The 19,471-nt window shown below is 37.3% G+C and overlaps 1 protein-coding gene across 1 annotated transcript; it reads right to left on the bottom strand.

Moving 5' to 3' along the window:
- Positions 1 to 237: 237 nt before the first annotated feature.
- Positions 238 to 1,413, bottom strand: LOC140858411 (hevamine-A-like). Its single transcript, XM_073258977.1, has one exon. It carries the CDS (start codon positions 1,337 to 1,339, stop codon positions 458 to 460), a length of 882 nt encoding a protein of 293 aa, XP_073115078.1. The 5' UTR covers positions 1,340 to 1,413; the 3' UTR covers positions 238 to 457.
- Between the last annotated feature and the right edge of the window lie 18,058 nt (positions 1,414 to 19,471).

The raw sequence follows: 19,471 nt of genomic DNA, 5'->3' as shown, positions 1-19,471 counted from the left end.
CTTTGATATTCTGACCCCGTTAACTTATGTTCTGTAGCTTTTATTTTTTTCTTTTCAACTGTTAATACCACTTTGTACATATTCCCTTGGGTGGCTTTCAGCTTCCCTATACATCAAAAAAAAAAAAAAAAAATCTTAGAATATTTCAATATACATATTTCTAGAACGCTGCACAAAAGTTCTGCTTTAGAAGTTACCACGAGAGCAGTGAGTTGCTGCGATTTTGTCCGGTCAAAGTCGGGGAACAAACAAGCATATCGCAGGTGACTTTCTTTATTTATTTTCTTTTTCAAGGAAGATCACTCATTTTAGTAAACATATGCATCCATATCACTTCTTTATTTCTCATACACGTAACACATTTAATCTAAGACTGAATTTGGCAAGCAACCTGCTCGTCATTATTTGAGTAAACATGCTCACAAGTATAGACCTCCTTGTATGTATGTGATGCAATTCAAACGCTATCCTTCACGGTGGCGCTGTAGTTGTTCTGCTCATCGTAGTACCTGTTCCACAGCATTATCCCACCATAATTGGCCGTGCCCTTAATTGCCGGCAGCACCTGAGAAGTCAGCACGTCGGGAGGGATGTACCCGCTCCCGGCCGCATCGGTCGACGCCGGCAAGCCCAAGAAAAAGTTGGTCGCCGTCACGCTCGATATCCAGGTGCTCCACGCACCGGTCAAATTGTCGATGCTCCCCGAGGAGTACTGGCACGGTGGGTTGTTGTAGAACTGGATCCAGACATAGTCGAAAATCCCGGTCTGCAGCGCCGTGTTGAGGTGCGCGTCGGGGTACGGGCACTGTGGCGCCGCCGTGAGGTAGACCTTCTTTCCCTGGCTGCTGAACTGCGCCAGATCCTTTGCAAGGTCGTCGAAGAAGTCTCCGTTGGTCGCCTCGATGTCGAAGTCGATGCCATCGAGGACGGCATCGCCGAGGGGGCGAGAGGAGGAGCTGCCGCCAAGGAAGTTGTCCCAGAGGTAGTTGGCGACGTTCTGGGCATCGTCGGCGGAGGAGAGGGAGTAGCTGCCGGATGCGCCGCCGAGGGAGAGAAGGACGATGACACCCTGGGACTGGCAGGACTGGATGTCGGAGGAGAGGCTGGTGCAGGTGCCCGCGTTGGGGTCGCAGTGGCCTGCGAGGTTGAGGACGGGGGTCTGGCCATTGCCGAATGTGGTGAGGAAGGCAAGGATAACGTAGGCGTAGAGGCCACTGGAGCAGGTGTCGGCGAGGGTGCCCTCATTGCCGTTCTGGCCCCAGTAGACAGCGATGCTGCCCGCATGGGAGCCGGCGACTAGGGCGAGGAGGAAGAGGGGGAGGAGCTGGTTGGTGGCCATGGAGAATGTAAGAGGGGAGGAAAACTTATAATGGGGCTTCTCTTCTCCCTGGGTTGAGGGAATCGGAGAGAGCTCGCGCCTCTTTTATAGAGTGAGGCGTGGTGTGAATTGGCGCCTTTTTTTTTTCCAACGTTCGGATAGGCTTGGAAGACTGACCATGGATTCCTTGATTGGAAATTAACCTGAGACAGCCGCTAACGCCTAACTGGCCTAGTCGGTGCATGCATAAACAAAAGTCTTTAGCAGGCTCTATCTGCAATATCACCGCGGGTCCCCTAAGATGACGGCCGTTACAACGGCAAGACTGACGCCAAGTAAGATTTGGCCGCTGCCGACGTGAAGCTGTGAGTCGATGCAATTCGAAGTAAGAAATTTCATAGCCATTTATGACCGAGCATCAGATCAAATTCTTTCAAACTATGATCTATGACTCTCTATATGAACATTTTAACAAGTCAACGGAATTGAAAAGCTATTGTTTAGGATGCACAATTATGGATGTATGCCCGTCTATCTTTCTATGCCGAAAGAAACATTTTACCATTTCCATCATAAAGTGGAATTTTTTTGAAAACTAAAAAAAACCTACCTCAAAGAGGAGGTGGAGGAGAACAAAAAACTTGAATTATCATTATCAGTTTGTCACCTGGTAATCTTGTATCGAAGAAGAACAATTATCATGATCAATTTGTTTCTGGTTAAACTTATTTCCATAAATTATCATTAATTATCAATATTTCACTTGTTAAACTTGTATCCTAATTACAACAGCAACTTGAATTATCATTATCAATTTGCCACTGGTTAAACTTGTGTCCTTGCATCACTGGTTAAATCTTCGTCCTTGAATTATCATGATCAATTTGTCATTGGTTAAACTTATATCCTTGTAACAGCCTGGACCAATTGTCAGTTGTTAAACTTGTGTTATCAATTTGTCACTAGTTAAACTTATCACTGGTTAAGTTTGTATCCTTGAATTATCATTATCAATTGGTCACTAGTTAGTTAGCTTGTATTCTCGTAACAGCCTGGACCAATTGTCACTGGTTAAACTTATATCCTTAAATTATCATTATCAATTTCTCACTGGTTAAACTTATGTTCTTTGTAATAGCCTCGCCAATTTGACCCCTGGTATCAGGCAGCTAGTCAGGGGGAGACAGAAACATAAGGACGAAGTGGGCAAGGTATAACCATAAGTGGGCAACAAAGGTTTCGCAGAGTCTCACTACTTTATCGAACATCAAATAAACTTGAACGAATAAGGAATGGTTAAAAAAAATGGATAACTATATGCTTGAAATAATTGAGCCATCAATTACGCGATAACATTATCTTCTCTTTTCTTGTTAAAAAAAAACAGAACAGGGGTTGAGTATGAAGAATCTGCAACCTCTTTGCTTTATTACCAACCATGTGGAAGCGCTCGCACGCCGCCTGCGCGGACCTTTGACGTAGAAAATTCGCGGAGGGAATGCTTAAACGTGAATTTTACGGGTTTCACGAGAGACGACTTCGTCCTGCCGCAGGACTTTATAGAGTTGAAGCAAAATGCCACTCCTTCCTGTCAGAATTTGGATCCAATATTCCACAAAAACTTTTGTATGAGCACTAGGTTTATGGGTTTTTTTTTTTTTTTAGCCAGCGGGGAACTTCAAAGTTGGAGATAAAGCATATGACTTCCAAGTTAAGCAATAAAGAAACGAACAAATGAGAGGCTAGATAGCAACCAAGTCACCTTTGAATGGAACGCTCTCATCCTCTTGGTAACCATAACATAGATCTCACGCATATATCAAACTTCGCCTATAAGTTGGCCTGTTCTATGACCAGCTGGATCCACTCCAAGAAATCTGCAGCAATAAGGTACATTGACTATAATAGAAGAGATGGATGTTCCGATAACGAAGTTTTAACAACCACATGTAGTAAAATAATAATAATAATAAATAAATAGTAAGGTGGTTCGATCAACCAAAAAAAAAAATTAGGTTGGAAGTATCTTTACCTTCGATAGACGACGAACGGCAATGGCAGTGCCAGAGATGGGGAAGGAAGAGGGTTTCGCAGACGACAACGGCAGTGGAGAGGTGCGAATGGCAACGACGGCCGGGGGCGCTGACAGCAATGGCAGTCGGGGGCGCTGACAATGGAGGAGAGGCACTCACCAGCAGGAAGAGAGGGGAGGAGAGCTTAGAGAGGGAAAGGGGAGAGGGAGATCTCGATTGGAGATTGGAGAGTGGAGAGTGGAGAGAGGAGAGAGGAGAGGGGAGAGCTCGGAGAGGGGAGAAGGAGGGGGGAAGGAACTTGGTTTTGCATGAAAGGACGTCGAATTGACGTGCATTGAATGCAGAAATATGAGCGACAAAAATTTTCGTTGCTAATACTACTATTAGTGACAAAAAATTATTTTCGTCGTCAATAATTTCTGTCAAAATTTTTTTTTTACTAAAAAATTTTCTCTAAAAAAATTTCACCCAAAAAAAAATTATCAGCAATGAAAATAAAATTTCATTGTTAATAAATTTATTAGTAACAAAAATTTGATTTTCATCATCAATAATTTCTACTAAAAAATTTTCTCACTAAAAAAATTTTCTCTCTAAAAAAATTTCATCCAAAAAATTAATTATTGGTGAAGAAAAAAATTCATCATTAATAACTTCATTAGCAACAAAAATTTAATTTTCGTCGCTAATAAATATCGTTAAAAAAATTTTTTTCTTCTAACAATTTTCTCTTCAAAAAAATTAAAAAAATATTTTTAAAATAGTTTTTTCGATGAAAATAATTTTCATCACTCATAAAAATTTGTTTTCAGTTAATAAATTTTTTGTTCATAAAAATTGATTAAAATAATAATTTTAAAATATAGTTGTTGATGAAAATGTATTTACATCATATATATATTTTTTAAAAAAAATTGATAAAAAATTTTAAGCCCTATTTGTGATGAAAATTTATTTTACGATGCTAATAATTAAATATCTTTTCAATAATAATTTTATAAAAATTTAATTTTGGATTTTTCCCATCAAAAAAATTTTCCATCCCAAAATTTTAAAAAAAATGACATTAAAAAAATATTTGTGATGAAAAATAAAATTAATTTTCTTTAATCTAAAAATTTTTGGTCTAAAAAAATTTTTCAAAATAATTTCATCAAATAAATTAATTTTTTATTAGTTAAAAAAATTTATATAAATAGTTAATTTATGATTTTTTCTCCAAAAAAACTTTTTTTTTCAAAAAAAAATACGTACATAAAAAATAAAATTATGATAAAAAATTTAATTTACGTCGCTAATAATTGCTATAAAAACAGCTCTTCGACTTTTGCAATGGAATGGGCGCTATGGAAGATCGATAGCTTTGAAGTCTCTGATCTCTAAGGAGCTCATCTTCTTCTTGGAGTCCTCGTTCTGGAAGTCTCTGATTTCTAAGGAGCTCATCTTCTTCTAGCAGTATGCACGTAAAAAGATTATAAAGAGAAATGCTAATATAATCTAATGACGGATCATAATTTTTCCCACCTTCCAACTACAAGTCCTCAGTTCCGTACGTGAGCTTGGAAGTGTTGGGAAGGATTCCTCATGAGTGTAGAATATGGTCCTCCATCCAAAATTGCTAATCCAGATGACCATGTCGATACCACAACAGGAAGAAAGAAGAGATATAAAAAAAAGAATACAATCAAATACATGAATCAGCCCAAAGCTTACCCCCACGGGATATACAAGTTTCACTATAAAAAAAAGAATAAATACAAGAGGATATCACGCTCTCTCAACTCTCATACATCAATCTTTCTCTCTCTCTCTCAATAAGAAGCATAAAACCCTTACACAACTATCACAAAAAAAACCCTTAAGAAGACCCTTTACCGCTATCTACTGCACCTAGCCACTTTTGTGTTGTCCACAGGCCATCAGGCTTTTTTTAAAGACTCAAAAATTGAGTCCTCATTGAAATCTCTCTTGTTAGGATATAAAATACTTTTCTGACTGTTAGATCAACTCTGCACGCATCTTGAACCGTCCGATCGTGCAAAACAGCCTCGAATCATGCCCCAAGACCATCAGAATGCACGTTCCCGTGCGTGCATCGCGTGAAATTAACTCTGGACCATGACGGTCCACTCACGCATGGACCACGATTCTCGCACTCACGCATGGTGGACCGTGCATGCATCGCATGCCTCACATGCAGGTGCACCTTGGACCATGTAGTGGACCACACGTCCGCATCCTAGGCCGCGCACTACGGGCCACGTGCCTGCGGGCTTCTCCTCTAAGGCCTCGCATGTTGTTCTCTACTATGGGCTTCTCCATCTTGGGCTGCTGTGGGTCAAATTCGAAGCACCAAAATTCAATAATTTCAACTCGACTCGACATTCGGCCTCCACATAACTTTGAGAGCTTCTGAATAATCTCACCACCATGCCCTGGGGCATATATTTAACTGCTTATGGATAAATAAATATGAGAGTCAAGCCAGACCATTCGATCCTATCTCTGTCATATGCTGTGACCTGCCTGACTTAAGATCTGCTCAGGATAGCTTCTTGCGGCAATAGAAACTTCACCTTACGATGTCGTCTGTTATCTTTCCGAGTCTTCCATTTCATACCCAATCCACTTGTACCTGGAGCTCCACCTTACTCTAAGCTCCCACTGGCTCCTGAAGGTCCACCTCGCATTAAGCTTCTTATCAAAAGGTAATGTCCTCCATACCTCTTCTTCTTTATCACAATCCTACCATCGCATAAAATCTTTATAATTTCATTCTCAGCTCTCCACCTGTAGCTGCTTGAATCCAGTCTGCTTAGTGAAATCTGATTACTCCTAAAATTGGATATGTATCGGATCTCGTCCAATTTCTTCACTACTCCATCATGGGTCTATAAGCTGATAGTCTCAATGTCCTTGATCGCACAGCTCGATCCATTCGGCATATGAACAGTACCCTCATTGCTCTCTATGAAGTCAAACAGCTCCTCTCTGCAACAAACATGATGCGAACATACAGAATCTAAAATCTGCTATGGAAAATAAGTAGATATCTCATCAGATATCAGAAGAATATCATCACTTTTTTCTGTATCGCTATCTTGGACAGCCATCACAATAGTCTTTGTCCGATCTCTGAGCTGTGGGCAATTTCTGACTTGACACTCCAACTTGTCAAATCTGTAACACCTGATCTTGCTGTAGTCCCTTGACATGGACCTGAACCGCTCACCTTGCGATCCTCTGTCTCTTCATCCTCTACCACCACCAGTCACTGCCATAGCCGAGTCGCCATCTGAACTCGAAGCTCGATTTTTCTGTCTGAGAATCTCATTCTGGAGAAGTACAGAAGTGATCTCATCCATCTTAATAATGCTCTTCCCCACAAAAAGAGTAGTCACCAAAGACTCAAAAGAAGGAGGAAGCGATGAAAGCAAGACCAACACCCTAATCTTCTCCTCAACCTTTTCACCAATGCTTAGGAGATCAGTGAGAATTTTTTGAAAGTTACTGAGATGCTCCTATATGCTCTATCTCTCGCTCATCTACAACTGGTAAAACTGCTACCAGAGAAAGAGAACATTACTGAGTGACTTCGTCATGTGTCTCTCCTCGAGCTTCGTCTACATCACTGTCGGAGAAGTTTAGCTAAGCACATGATCATTATATCATCCATCAAGTACAAGCAAATCATACTTACCACCTGCATCTGGAGCCGCTTTTAATTCTTCTCCTTTGTGACAGTCGGCTTCTTCTCGCACAAAATAGTATCAATCAACCCTTGTTGGATAAGCACATCCTTCACCCTTACTTGCCATAGGGAGAATTGTTCTTGTCATTATATTGGTTGATCTTCATCTTGATTGAGCATATCTTCTCCATCTTCTTCAACCTCGATCAACAGTGATACAACTTGGATAATCGCGTGCTCTAATATCACTTGTTGAGAAAGATCCCTTACGAGTGCAGAATATAGATCCTTCGTCCAAGATCGTTAATCTGGGTGATGATATAGATATCACAATAAGAAAAAAAAAATATTAAAAAAAATACAATCAAATATGAGGATCAGTCTAAGACTTACCTCCGCAGGGCATGTAAGCTTCACTATGAAAGAAAGAATAAATATTAAAAAAAAAATCACACTCTCTCAACTCTTATATATCAATCTCTCTCTCTCAATAGAAGCATAAAACCCTTATAAAGCTCTCACAAAAAAAAAAAAAAAAACTTAAGAAGACCCTCTATCGCTACCAGCTGCATCTAGTCGCTTCTGTGTTGCCCATCAGGCCTCTTTTAAAGATCCAAAAATCAAGTTTTGATCGAAATCTGACTCTTATTAGGACTCAAAATATCCTTCTGGCCGTTAGATTAACCCCGCACGCATCCTGAATCGTCTGATCGTACAAAACAGCCTCAAATCGCACCCCTCGACCATCGAATCATGCATTTCCATGCGTGCAATGCATGAAATTGACCCTGGACCATGGCGGTCCATGCCTCGTATATGGATCGGAACTACTGTGCAGTGGACCGCATGTGCACTGCATGCCGCGCGAGTGGTGGACCACGCGTCTGCATCCTAGTCCTGGGTCGCATGCTGTGGGCCGCACACGCATATGGGCTTCTCCTCTTGGGCCTCATGTACTGTTTTCTGTTGTGGGCTTCTCCATCTTGGACTACAGTAGGTTGAATTCGAGATGCAAAAATCCAACAAGAAATCACCCCCAAAATCTCCAAGACCTACGCCAAGGTCGTGACCTACCCGAACTAGAAGCTCCAAATCAAGCTAGCCCGGGATGGTAGAGTCATCGGCCTATTCACCATCGATGTTGGCTTCCTCGACAATGAGAAGTCTGCGTTGTACATCGAGGTCTACCGAAGCCGTCTAGGGTTCAAGAATAACAAGCTTTTGAGCAAACGCCCACTCAAGCCGGTCTTGCGTCCGGCCAGTAAGTGGCTCAGTGAACTGCCCAAGGGTGCAGCAGTATAAGATAGCAGGTGGAGGGATGGTCATGACGGCGATGATCGGCATGCAGGAGGAGGGGTTTACGAAGATAGGTGCCGCTGGAGAGATGAACTGGGCGATGAGCCACTACGCCATGGAGGGTGCAAGTAAGGGGGACGAGCACAATTTCTTGGCCTGTTTTGGTCCATAGGTGTAAACAAGCGTTGAGCTAGGGTGAGAAGCTAACGCTTTTCCTCTTTTTGTCTCCCTCTGTTTTTGTTTATATATTGAGGGCTATAGCTACTTGGAGCAATGCGTTAGTGCTCAACAGGCAAGGGATCTCACATGTACATATATGATGGACTGCAAATGCTCTAGTAGCACAATGCTTAATAATTCTGTCACAATTTTTCTTTTCCATGCATGCTATGATTATGGGCATACATGTTGTAAATGGATACATGTTATTTTCATCAAAAAAATGGATACATGTTATGAGCCCTAAGCTGTAATCACACCTGCTGGCAACTTTGGAGGAAACGTAGCAACAAGTTCTTTCCTAAGAAATCTTCCTCTATCCATTCTAGGCTCCATTATCGCTCATTTTAAGTTCTGAAGTGCATTGTGTTCCTTCTGAGAATGCTAGCCCATGCACATAGAGTCATGGTTCTCTACCACCCTGGAGATGTAACTAGGTTCTTTAACCAACCTTAATCTATTTTCCTTATATTTGTATATCCTCCTCTTCACTAATAAATCCGGGGAAATGCTTGACCCCTCTTCATTTCTTTATTATTATGATTTTTTAAAGAAAGTAAAAAAGAGGAGCCCTAAGCCGTCAATGCTAAACTGTAGGATGCTACTTCAATGCAACATGCGCTGTTGTATGTATGGACGATTCCAAGACTAGCATGGAAAAGCTTGATAGACTTTGCTTCAAAATAAGTTATTTTGTTGACATAGTATGGGCATGCGGCGCTTCTCTTGAGGGCTTACCTAGTGGTCAATAGTAAATTTTCGTTGCAACGATGATACCACATCACCGTTGTAATAAACCAATCAATAGTCAAAAATGGATGAAATACAGGAGTATAGTGTGGGGTATTATCTATGAAAACTGATGAAATATACGAAAACTAATGAAATATAAAAGTTGTCATTGGTTTATTATAGATTTGATATGGTATCACCATTGTAATGAATATTTTTTCCTAATGGTACATGGGCCTAAGAGATGCGACATTGCATGATGAAAAATTTGAAAACTATATACACATCTCTTTCTTGTAGTGATGTAAATGTTTGCATTCACGATCGTCATCATCATCTCTTCTTCCTTGTGATACAGATCTCAAGTATAAATCTCATTGGCAATGCAAATTTGCTACTCAATGAACTCTCCTTGTGGTGCAAATCTCAAATATAGATCTTATTGACAATGCAAAATTTCCTACTCAAGAAACTTGTTGTGAGCTTGTATATATGATTAGCTATCCTCCGTGGTAATGTAAAAGATGGAGTTTAACACACTTTTATGGGAGGAGAGCTTAACAACATTCTCCTCCCATGTCCACGGACCTCCCTTTATAGGCCAAAGGTTAGAGATCGTCACGGACTCTTTTTTTTGCATAACAAAAGGTTTCCGCACGTCACAAATTTCGAGCTGCAAAGGATTCCGCACTGCACTCTTATTCCTCGTGCTAACCACCTTTTCTCGCCACCTCTCAGTTGCCATGGTGGGTCCCATTGAGGAGGGACCACACCAACAATCTCTCCCTCCCGACTCATATGGAAGATTCTATCAAGCCTACAGCACCCTTGCACTTCATCGGTTTCGTTCCTGAAACTGGTTTCATCAATATATTAGAACAGTTTTCTTCAGTGTCGACTTTTTCAAGCTTGAACTACTTCATCTCCTTGCATCTCAAATCCAATGATATTTGACGTCGATGTGTTTCATTCTTGAATGAAATGTTGGATTCTTACTTAGATGGATGGCACTCTGACCATCACTGTAGATGACATATATCTCTTTCTCCCTGCTAAGCTCCTCCAATAAATTCTTTAGCCATGATACTTCTGTGTTGGCATCCATTATGGCGATGTATTCTGCCTCCGTCGATGACAGCACGACATACTTTTTAACTTTGATTACCACGATACTGCTCTCCCTAAGAAGATCATCAGATAACCTGATGTGGATATTTGTGTGTCCACATCTCCTGTCATGTCTGCATCTGTGTAAGCATGTAGCATAGGATCTCCGCTGCCATAGCATAGACATGTCCTAGATGTTCTTTTAAGGTACCTCATTATTCATTTCACTGCTTCCCAGTGCTCCTTCTTGGGGTTTGAAAGAAACCAGCTGACCACACCAACTGCATGAGCAATGTTAGGCCTGATGCACATCATAGCATACATAAGACTCCCCATAATAGAGGCATAAGGAATCTTACTCATCTCTACTTGATCCTTCTTACTCTTTGAACTTTGCTCTTTAGTCAACTTAAATTGTCCTGCAAGCGAACTTACCACCAACTTCGATTTACTCATATTGAATCGATCCAGCACTTTCTCAATATAGGTCTTCTGTGACAACCATAGCTTTTTTGGATCTTCTATCTCGAGTGATTCTCATCACCAAGATTGTTTTGGCTTGTCCTAAGTTTTTCATCGCGAATGCCTGACCTAACTTCACCTTCTGATCTTTGATTTTGGCAATGTCGTGTCCCACAATTAGCATGTCATCCACATATACCAGGAGTATGATAAAATTATCGTCATAGAATTTTTTCATGAACATGCAATGGTCAAAACTTGATCTTTTATATCCGTTCTCCATCATGAAGGAATCGAACTTCTTGTACTACTATCGCGGTACCTGCTTCAGCCCGTAAAGATTTTTCTTCAAGTGGCACACCAGGTTCTCCTTGCTTTTTATTTTGAATCCTTCTGGTTGCTCCATATATATCTCCTCCTCCAAGCCATCATAAAAGAATGCCGTCTTCACATCAAGTTGTTCCACCTCAAGATCTAAACTGACAGTGAGATCGAGGATAACTCGAATAGACATAAACTTCACGATGGATGAGAAAATCTCTTTAAAATCGATGCCATTTTTCTAACCAAAATCTTTCACAACTAACCTCACCTTATACCTTGGTTGTAAACTGTTCTCTTGTGGCTTCAACCTGAATACTCATTTATTTTTAAGTGCTCGCCTTCTCTTAGGCATCTTCACCAACTCATATATATTATTTTTCTGCAAAGAATTCATCTCCTTCTTCATTGCCTTCATCCACTCTTCACTATGCTGGTGCTCTATGGCTTTGGAGTAGGACTCAGACTCCCTCGCATCTATTAATACCATGTAATCCTATGTTGGATATCTCACGGATGGCCTCCGCTCTCTTATGGATCTCCGAACCTCTTATACAGGTAGTTCAGCATGCGGCTCTATTTGAACACCACCCACACTCTCCTCAGCTTCGTGATTGATATTTATACTGTCATCTGCAGTTGCTCCTCCATCATCAAGACTCCTTGGGGTAGTATCTGGGCACAAATCTATAAGGCTGCACAAGGACGACTTTAGCTTGTTAGGTATTTTGAAGTCGTCGATTGTCAGATCTTTCAAGAAAACAACATCACAACTGTGCATGATCTTCCACTCCACAGGATCCTACAATCGATAATCAAACTCTCCGTCCTCACCGTAGCCCAAGAATATGCACTGCTTCGCTTTGACATCTACACTACAAGAAAATAGAGATTTTGCGATCGAATTTTTTGATTAAAATTTACGATCAATTTTGCGATCGACTTTACGATCAAAATTTTTTATGATCAATTATTAAAAAATAATATAGCGATCAAAAAATATCGATTGCAAAATCAGTTACAAAATTAAAATTTTACGATCGATAATAAAAAAACTAATATAGCAACCAAAAAAATTATTTACAAAATTAAAATTTTATGATAGATTTTGCAATTGAAAAGCTGAATATAAAAATAAATTAAAAAAATATTAATTTTTTATAGATTTGCAACCATAAATTCAATTGCAATAATTTTTAATTATTTAATTTAATTTTTTAAAAAAATTAATAGTCAATTTTTTGGATGCAAAATAGATTTATTATTTTGCAATCAAAAAATTAGTTGCAAGCTTTACATTTTTTTATTTCTATTAAAAATTTTACGATCAAAAAATCGATCATAAAATTTTTGACTAATTTTTAATCTATAAATAAGTTTGCGATCAATTTTTTGATTGCAAAAGTTTTTAAATATTTTATAATCAAAAAATTGATCATAAAATATTTTAATTATTTTTTTAATCTAAATATATTTATGATCAATTTTTTGGTTATAAAATATTAAAAAATTTATGATCACAAAATTGATCATAAAATACTTGAATTATTTTTTTAATCTATAAATAAGTTTGCGACTAATTTTTTAATCATAAATTTTTTAAATATTTTACAAACAAAAATTTGATCATAAAATATTTTAATTATTTTTTAATTTAAATATATTTATGATCAATTTTTTAGTTGCAAAGTATTAAAAAAATTTAAGATCAAAAAATTGATCACAAAATACTAGAATTATTTTTTTAATCTATAAATAATTTTGTGATCAATTTTTTGGTCATAAAATTAATATTTTATGATCAAAAAATTGATTGCAAACTTATTTATAGATTAAAAAAATAATTTAAAAATTTTATGATCAATTTTTTGGTTATAAAATTTTTAATATTTTATAATCAAAAAATTGATCATAAATATATTTTATATTCGAATATATTTCACTTCAATCGGACATCATTATCATGGTCAATTTAGTACGAAATAATTTGAATCATTAAATAAAAAATGAATGATTAAAAAATTAAATATCATCTGATTATAAGATAATTTTTTAGATAAATGATCTTTACTATTATTTTAATCATTTGTATAGTGATGATTATAAAATTTAAATCATGCATATATGAATCATCCATGTTAAGCTGATCTTACAAAAGCACAAGTATAATTACTTAAGGACTTTAAGAATGAGTATCAAGAGACATATAGTTTTAGATGGTTCATATACGTACGGTTTGAATTTTACGATCACTACTGTATAAATGATCAAAGTAACAGCAAAGATCATTTATCTAAAAAATTATCTTATAATCGAACGTTGTTTGATCTTTTGATCTCTCATTTTTTATTTAACGATCCAAATCATTCCATACTAAATTGACCATCATAATCATATTCGATTAAAGTAAAATTTGATAGTGTACTATAAATATCATCAAAATTATTATTGTAAGTTTTTGGATCCACCGGTGGTCTCTATCTATCAAATCATCATACGGTCGTTCATGATCATCGAAATCATATTTTATTGATCGACATAAATAGGGCTACCGAATTGAGGTAATCTTTTATGACAATACTCTAATGATAATTATTTAGATAATGAACGGTGGAGATGGACTTTAAATTTTAAAATTATATCAAATTCAGATAAAAATAAAAAAAAATTATATTCGATTGTAAAATATATTTGAGATCAATTTTTTGATTGTAAAATATTAAAAAATTTTACAATCAAAAAATCAATCGTAAATTTTTTAAATTATTTTTTAATTTATAAATAAGTTTATGATCGATTTTTTGATTATAAGATATTAATTTTATGAACAAAAAATTGATCATAAAATTATTTATAGATAAAAAAATAATTTAAAAATTTTTTAATCATAAATTTTTTAATATTTTATAATCAAAAAATCGATCATAAATATATTTAAATTAAAAAATAATTAAAATATTTTACAATCAATTTTTTGGTTGTAAAATTTTAAAAAAATTTTACGATCAAAAAATTATTTACAAACTTATTTATAGATTAAAAAATAGCTCAAAAATTTTGTGATCAATTTTTCGATCGTAAATTTTATTATTATGAAATATTAAAAATTTACAATCAAAAAATCAATTATAAAATTCTTGAATTATTTTTTTAATCTATAAATAAGTTTACGACTAATTTTTGGTTACAAAATATTAATTCTACGGCCAAAAAATTGGTTGCAAAATTTTTAAATTATTTTTATTCTATAATTAAGTTTGCAACTGATTTTTTGATCAAAAATTTTTTTAATATTTTACAACCAAAATATCGATCGTAAATTTAAATTTTGAAAAAAAAATTAATTGGTGCTACTGATTTCTTCTTTATAACCCACCTTCTTCGCCTCCCCTCCCTAGTATTTTCCCCTCTTCCCTTCCTCGACCGCCCACGATGGCTTCCCCTCGTCGGCACGCCCGTGACAGCCTCCCCTCCCCTCCCCGGTGCCCGAAACCCCTCTTCCTCTCTCCGGCCCACCCGTGACGGCCCGCCTTCCCCTTCCCGACGATCATTCATGATGGTCTACACTCGCCAGCCCCCTCCCCTCTCCAACGACTGCCTGCGATGGCCTCCACTTGCCAACCCACGCACGATGACCTCCCCTCCCCTCATCAACCCACCCGCGACAGTCTCCCCTCCTCTCCCCAGTACTCGACCCCTCTCTTCCCCTCCCTGGCCTGCCTGCGATGGCTCATCCTCCCCTCCCCTGCAACCGCCCGCGACGACCTCCCTTTGCTGCCTACCCGCGATGGCCCCCCTCCTCTTCCCAACGACCATCGGCAATGGCATCCCCTCACCGGCCCGCCCGTGATGACCCCCCTCCCCATCGGCCTCCCCATGCCATCCCATCCTCCCCTCCCCGACGATCGCCTGCAACGGTGTCCCTTTATCGGCCCGTCCGCGACAACCTCCCTTTGCTGTGAGCCATGAGAAACAGGCGGAAAACACCCTTGGTCCACAATGGACCGCGAGAAACCGAGGGGAACCGATCTTTGGCCCACGCCTCGCTCCATGGACCGTGCCAACAAAATTTTATTTTAAATAATAATACAAAAAATAAAATATATAAAAAATAATATAATAAAAATAATATAAATTATAAAATTATAAAATTAAAATTTTATGACCTATTTTATGATCGATTTTAAAAATTAAAATATTATAAAAAATAAATTATGATTGATTTTGTAATCAATTTTTTAATTAAAAAATTTAAAAATAATTAGCGGTAGATTTTGTGATTGATTTTTTAAATAAAAAAATATTTTAACAAAATCAACGATCAATTTTATGATTGACAAATTAATTAAAAAAATAAAAATAATTAACGATCAATTTTGTGATCAATTTTATTAATAAAAAAATTTAAAAATAATTAATGACTGATTTTGCAACTAATTTATTAATAAAAAATATTTTAATAAATTTAGCAACTGATTTTATGATCAATTTTATCAATAAAAAATTTAAAAATAATTAACGATCAATTTTATGATCAATTTTATTAATAAAAAATATTTTAACAAAACTAACGATCGATTTTATGATCGATATATTAATTAAAAAATTAAAAATAATTAGTGATTAATTTTACAATCAATTTTATTAATAAAAGATTTAAAAAAAATTAATGATTAATTTTGCAATCAATTTATTAATAAAAAATATTTTAATAAATTTAGTGATCGATTTTAGCGGTTGATTTTGTGAACGATTTTGCAACTGATTTTAAAAAATAAAGTATTATAAAACTTAAATTATTTTTTTATTTTTTGGTTGCAAAATTTTGCGATCAATTTAAATTGGTTGCAAAGTTTTGCAACCAGAATTTTTGCAACCGATTAAAATCAATCACAAAATAAATTAGCAACTAATTTTTATTATTTTGTAATCGATATTTTGATTGCTAAATTTTTGTTTTTTTTATAGTGCTAGTTTGGATCTCTCATCTCTGAGAATATGCACGAACGTCCTGCATCCAACAACTTTAAATAATCATAAGAAACATCTTTCCTTAACCATACTCTCTACGGTGTATCACCCTCAAGAGCATAGGAAGGAGAAAGATTAATAACATAGACTGTAGTCATTAATGTCCTCCCTAAAATACCTTCGATAGTTTAGCATGAGAGAGCATGCTCCTAATTCTCTTGCAAATCGTCCTATTCATCCTCTCAACAACACCATTCTGCTGTGGCATCTTAGGCACCGTCTTTTTCAATCTGGTGCCATTTTGTTGACAGTATTTCTCGAAAAGACCTCTGTATACTCCCTCGTTGTCCGTCCGTATGCATTTCAGCTTTCACCCAGTCTCTCTTTCGGTAGAGACGTGAAATTGCTTGAATATATCGAGCATCTGATCCTTCATTTTGGAAGCATAAGCCTAAACTTTTCGAAAGTGATCATCAATAAAAGTCACAAAGTAAGAGGATCCATCAAGAGTTTTATCATTCATAAAATAAACATTACTGTGAATAAGATCTAATGCACCAATTCTTCTTTTAGAAGAAAGATTCTAAAAAGAAACTCGAGTTTGCTTATCCATTAGGCAACTTTCACATGTCTTCAATCCAGAACCATTAATAGAGCCTTCTTCTTGGTCAAAATTGACATCCCTTTTTGGCTCATATTCTCAGTCGCCGATGCCACAATTCTAAGGTAGCAGGTTCTTTCACTGCATTCACCTCATCTTCATCGACCTTGGCTTGCATGAAGTAGAGAGAGCCTTACTTGATGCTTCTAGTTACTATTAGTGATTTTTTGGTCAGCTTCCACTTGCCATCTCCAAACACATTGTAGTAGCCCTCCTCATCTAGTACCCCTATCGACAATAGGTTTTGGTGGATATCTGGTAGATGTCGAATATTTTTCAATGCTAACCTATATCCTAAGCTTATGATCAGCACAATATCTCCGACGGCAATGATTTTTGATTCTCCAACGTTTTCCATCTTTACCGTCCCAAAATCATCAGAACGATGAGACGAGAATAATTTCTGCCTCGCTGTAACATGATATGAAGTGACCAAATCAATCACCCAAGTAGAGTTTTGGCCAGTAATACCTATAAGACCATCATCTGTTGTGCCACAGACAATGATCACCTCTCCACCTGAAGCTACTGTTGTCGTCTGATCATTATCCGAGCTAGAATCACCACCCAATTTGTTCTTCGGCTTCTCCTTCTTCAATAATCAGCAAACTTTCTTGAAGTGGTCTCATTTGCCGTAGTTGTAACATCTACCACTTCGAGACTTGGATCTCTCCTATGATTTGGCATGATCATCGTCTGAGTTAGATTGGGTCCCTGTACTTGCTTCTTCTTCCTTTCCTTTCCGTGATGAGGGCCTTATTATGGCTCGAGACCTCTTGCTCCTTCCTTTTGGCTTCCTCGTTAAACATACAATTTTTCACCATCATCAAGGCTATCGAACCTTTTAGTGAAGAATTGCTTAGAGATACCATCAGAGTCTCCCAACTATCGAGCAAGGAACTCAGCAACAATAGGGCCTGGAGCTCTTCATCTAATGCCATCTTTTTTATTGCGGCAAGCTAGTTCACTACGTTCTGAAAGTTCCTTAGATGCTCCACCATAGAAGTCTCCTCTCTATATTTCATGTTCACTAGTTTGCGCATTAGGAACACCTTGTTCTGTGCTATCTTTCTCTCGTACAAGCTTTTCAGTTTCAACTAGAGGTTGTGTGCATTAACCTCCATTAAAACATAGTGGAAGATGCTATCATCAATCCACTGTCGGATGAGCCCAACGGTTTTATGATTCAGCTTCTCTCATTCTCTATCTGACATCTTGTTGGGCTAAGCAATAACTCCCTCGATTGAATCATAAAGATCTTTGCAGTAGAAGAGGCCTTCCATGTGAGGCTTCCAAATCAAGTAGTTGGTTGACGTCAACTTGATCATAGTGCCCGACGAAAATTGATCCTCCATCTGTTAGCATCTCAACTTTTTCTTCAATACTTTGGATTTGGTGGAACCTGACTCTGATACCACTTGTTGGGATCATGAGTGCTCCAGAAGAATAAATAAATAGAACAAAAACTTACACTAACAATAATACCAAAAGCCCAAAGACATCACACCAATCACAAAATACTAGATTTTTTTTTCGATGGCTCGACCGAAGCCTACGTCTACACAGGGATCAGAGTAATATAGAGCTTCTACTATAATAATAGTTTAAAGTACAAAAGAAATTTTTCTAACTCCACATCGAAAACATCGCTTCTGATACAAAAAAGAAGAAATCTAAAGATTAAATAAACTTACAGAAGAACCCTTCTCGATGGAATAATTCTAATCCAAAGTTGAGCGAACTCCTCCAATTGATATTTTTCTATCTTCTTTTCTTGAATGAAGCATCCTCTTTAAACCTCTCTTCTTCTCTCTCCCCCTCTCCTTCGATGGCTCACAGCTTTTTTATAGTTTTTTTTCATCATTCTCCTCCCATTTTTATGGACCACCTTTTACAGGCCAAAAATTAAAGTCCATCACGGACTCTTTTTTTCGTGCAAGAGGAGGTTTCCGTGCACCATAGATTACGAGCTGCAAAAAGATTCCATGCTGCAATCTTATTCCTCACACTAATCGGCCTTTTCTCACCGCCTCTCGATATCCACGATGGGTCCTATTGAGGAGAGACCACACCAATAGGAGGATGAGACATTTCCTTTCAAATGTGACTTTCTTGCTATCTTGCCTCTAATTTGTTTGTTCCTGTTAGGATAATTCAACCAACCCCCGATTCTAACTCTAGATTGTCCTCATAAACACGATATGCCGACTAACAATAAGTTGACTGACCGACGGTCGGCTATTTTCAACCATCAACGGACAATCACGATAACTCAGTTAATATTCGATCGATGACCATCGGTATATCAGAATTACCGATCGATGCTCATTCGAATCTCCATGACTACCGACATATAGTCGACTTAACTTTTCATGATCACATAATATCGAAATATACGGAACTCATATATCTAACCATTATAAATGATTATCAACTACATGTCACGATCATTAGTGGGCATAAACACTCCATTAACTTCATAATTATGGCCCGATAATTGGGATAATTGCCCTTTAGTGCCATAAAAAGCTGGACACGTGCTCGACGGTTATATCTGAATCACCTATAAAAATAAGGTAAACGAACAACATTGGTAATATATTTTTGGGCTGAGACTCTACTATTCAAAATTCTTATCTACTGTTCACCACTCCCCACTG

Source organism: Elaeis guineensis, chromosome 6 (genome assembly GCF_000442705.2).
Source record: "Elaeis guineensis isolate ETL-2024a chromosome 6, EG11, whole genome shotgun sequence".
Taxonomy (NCBI): domain Eukaryota; kingdom Viridiplantae; phylum Streptophyta; class Magnoliopsida; order Arecales; family Arecaceae; genus Elaeis; species Elaeis guineensis.
This window is presented reverse-complemented; position numbering and strand designations above follow the sequence as displayed.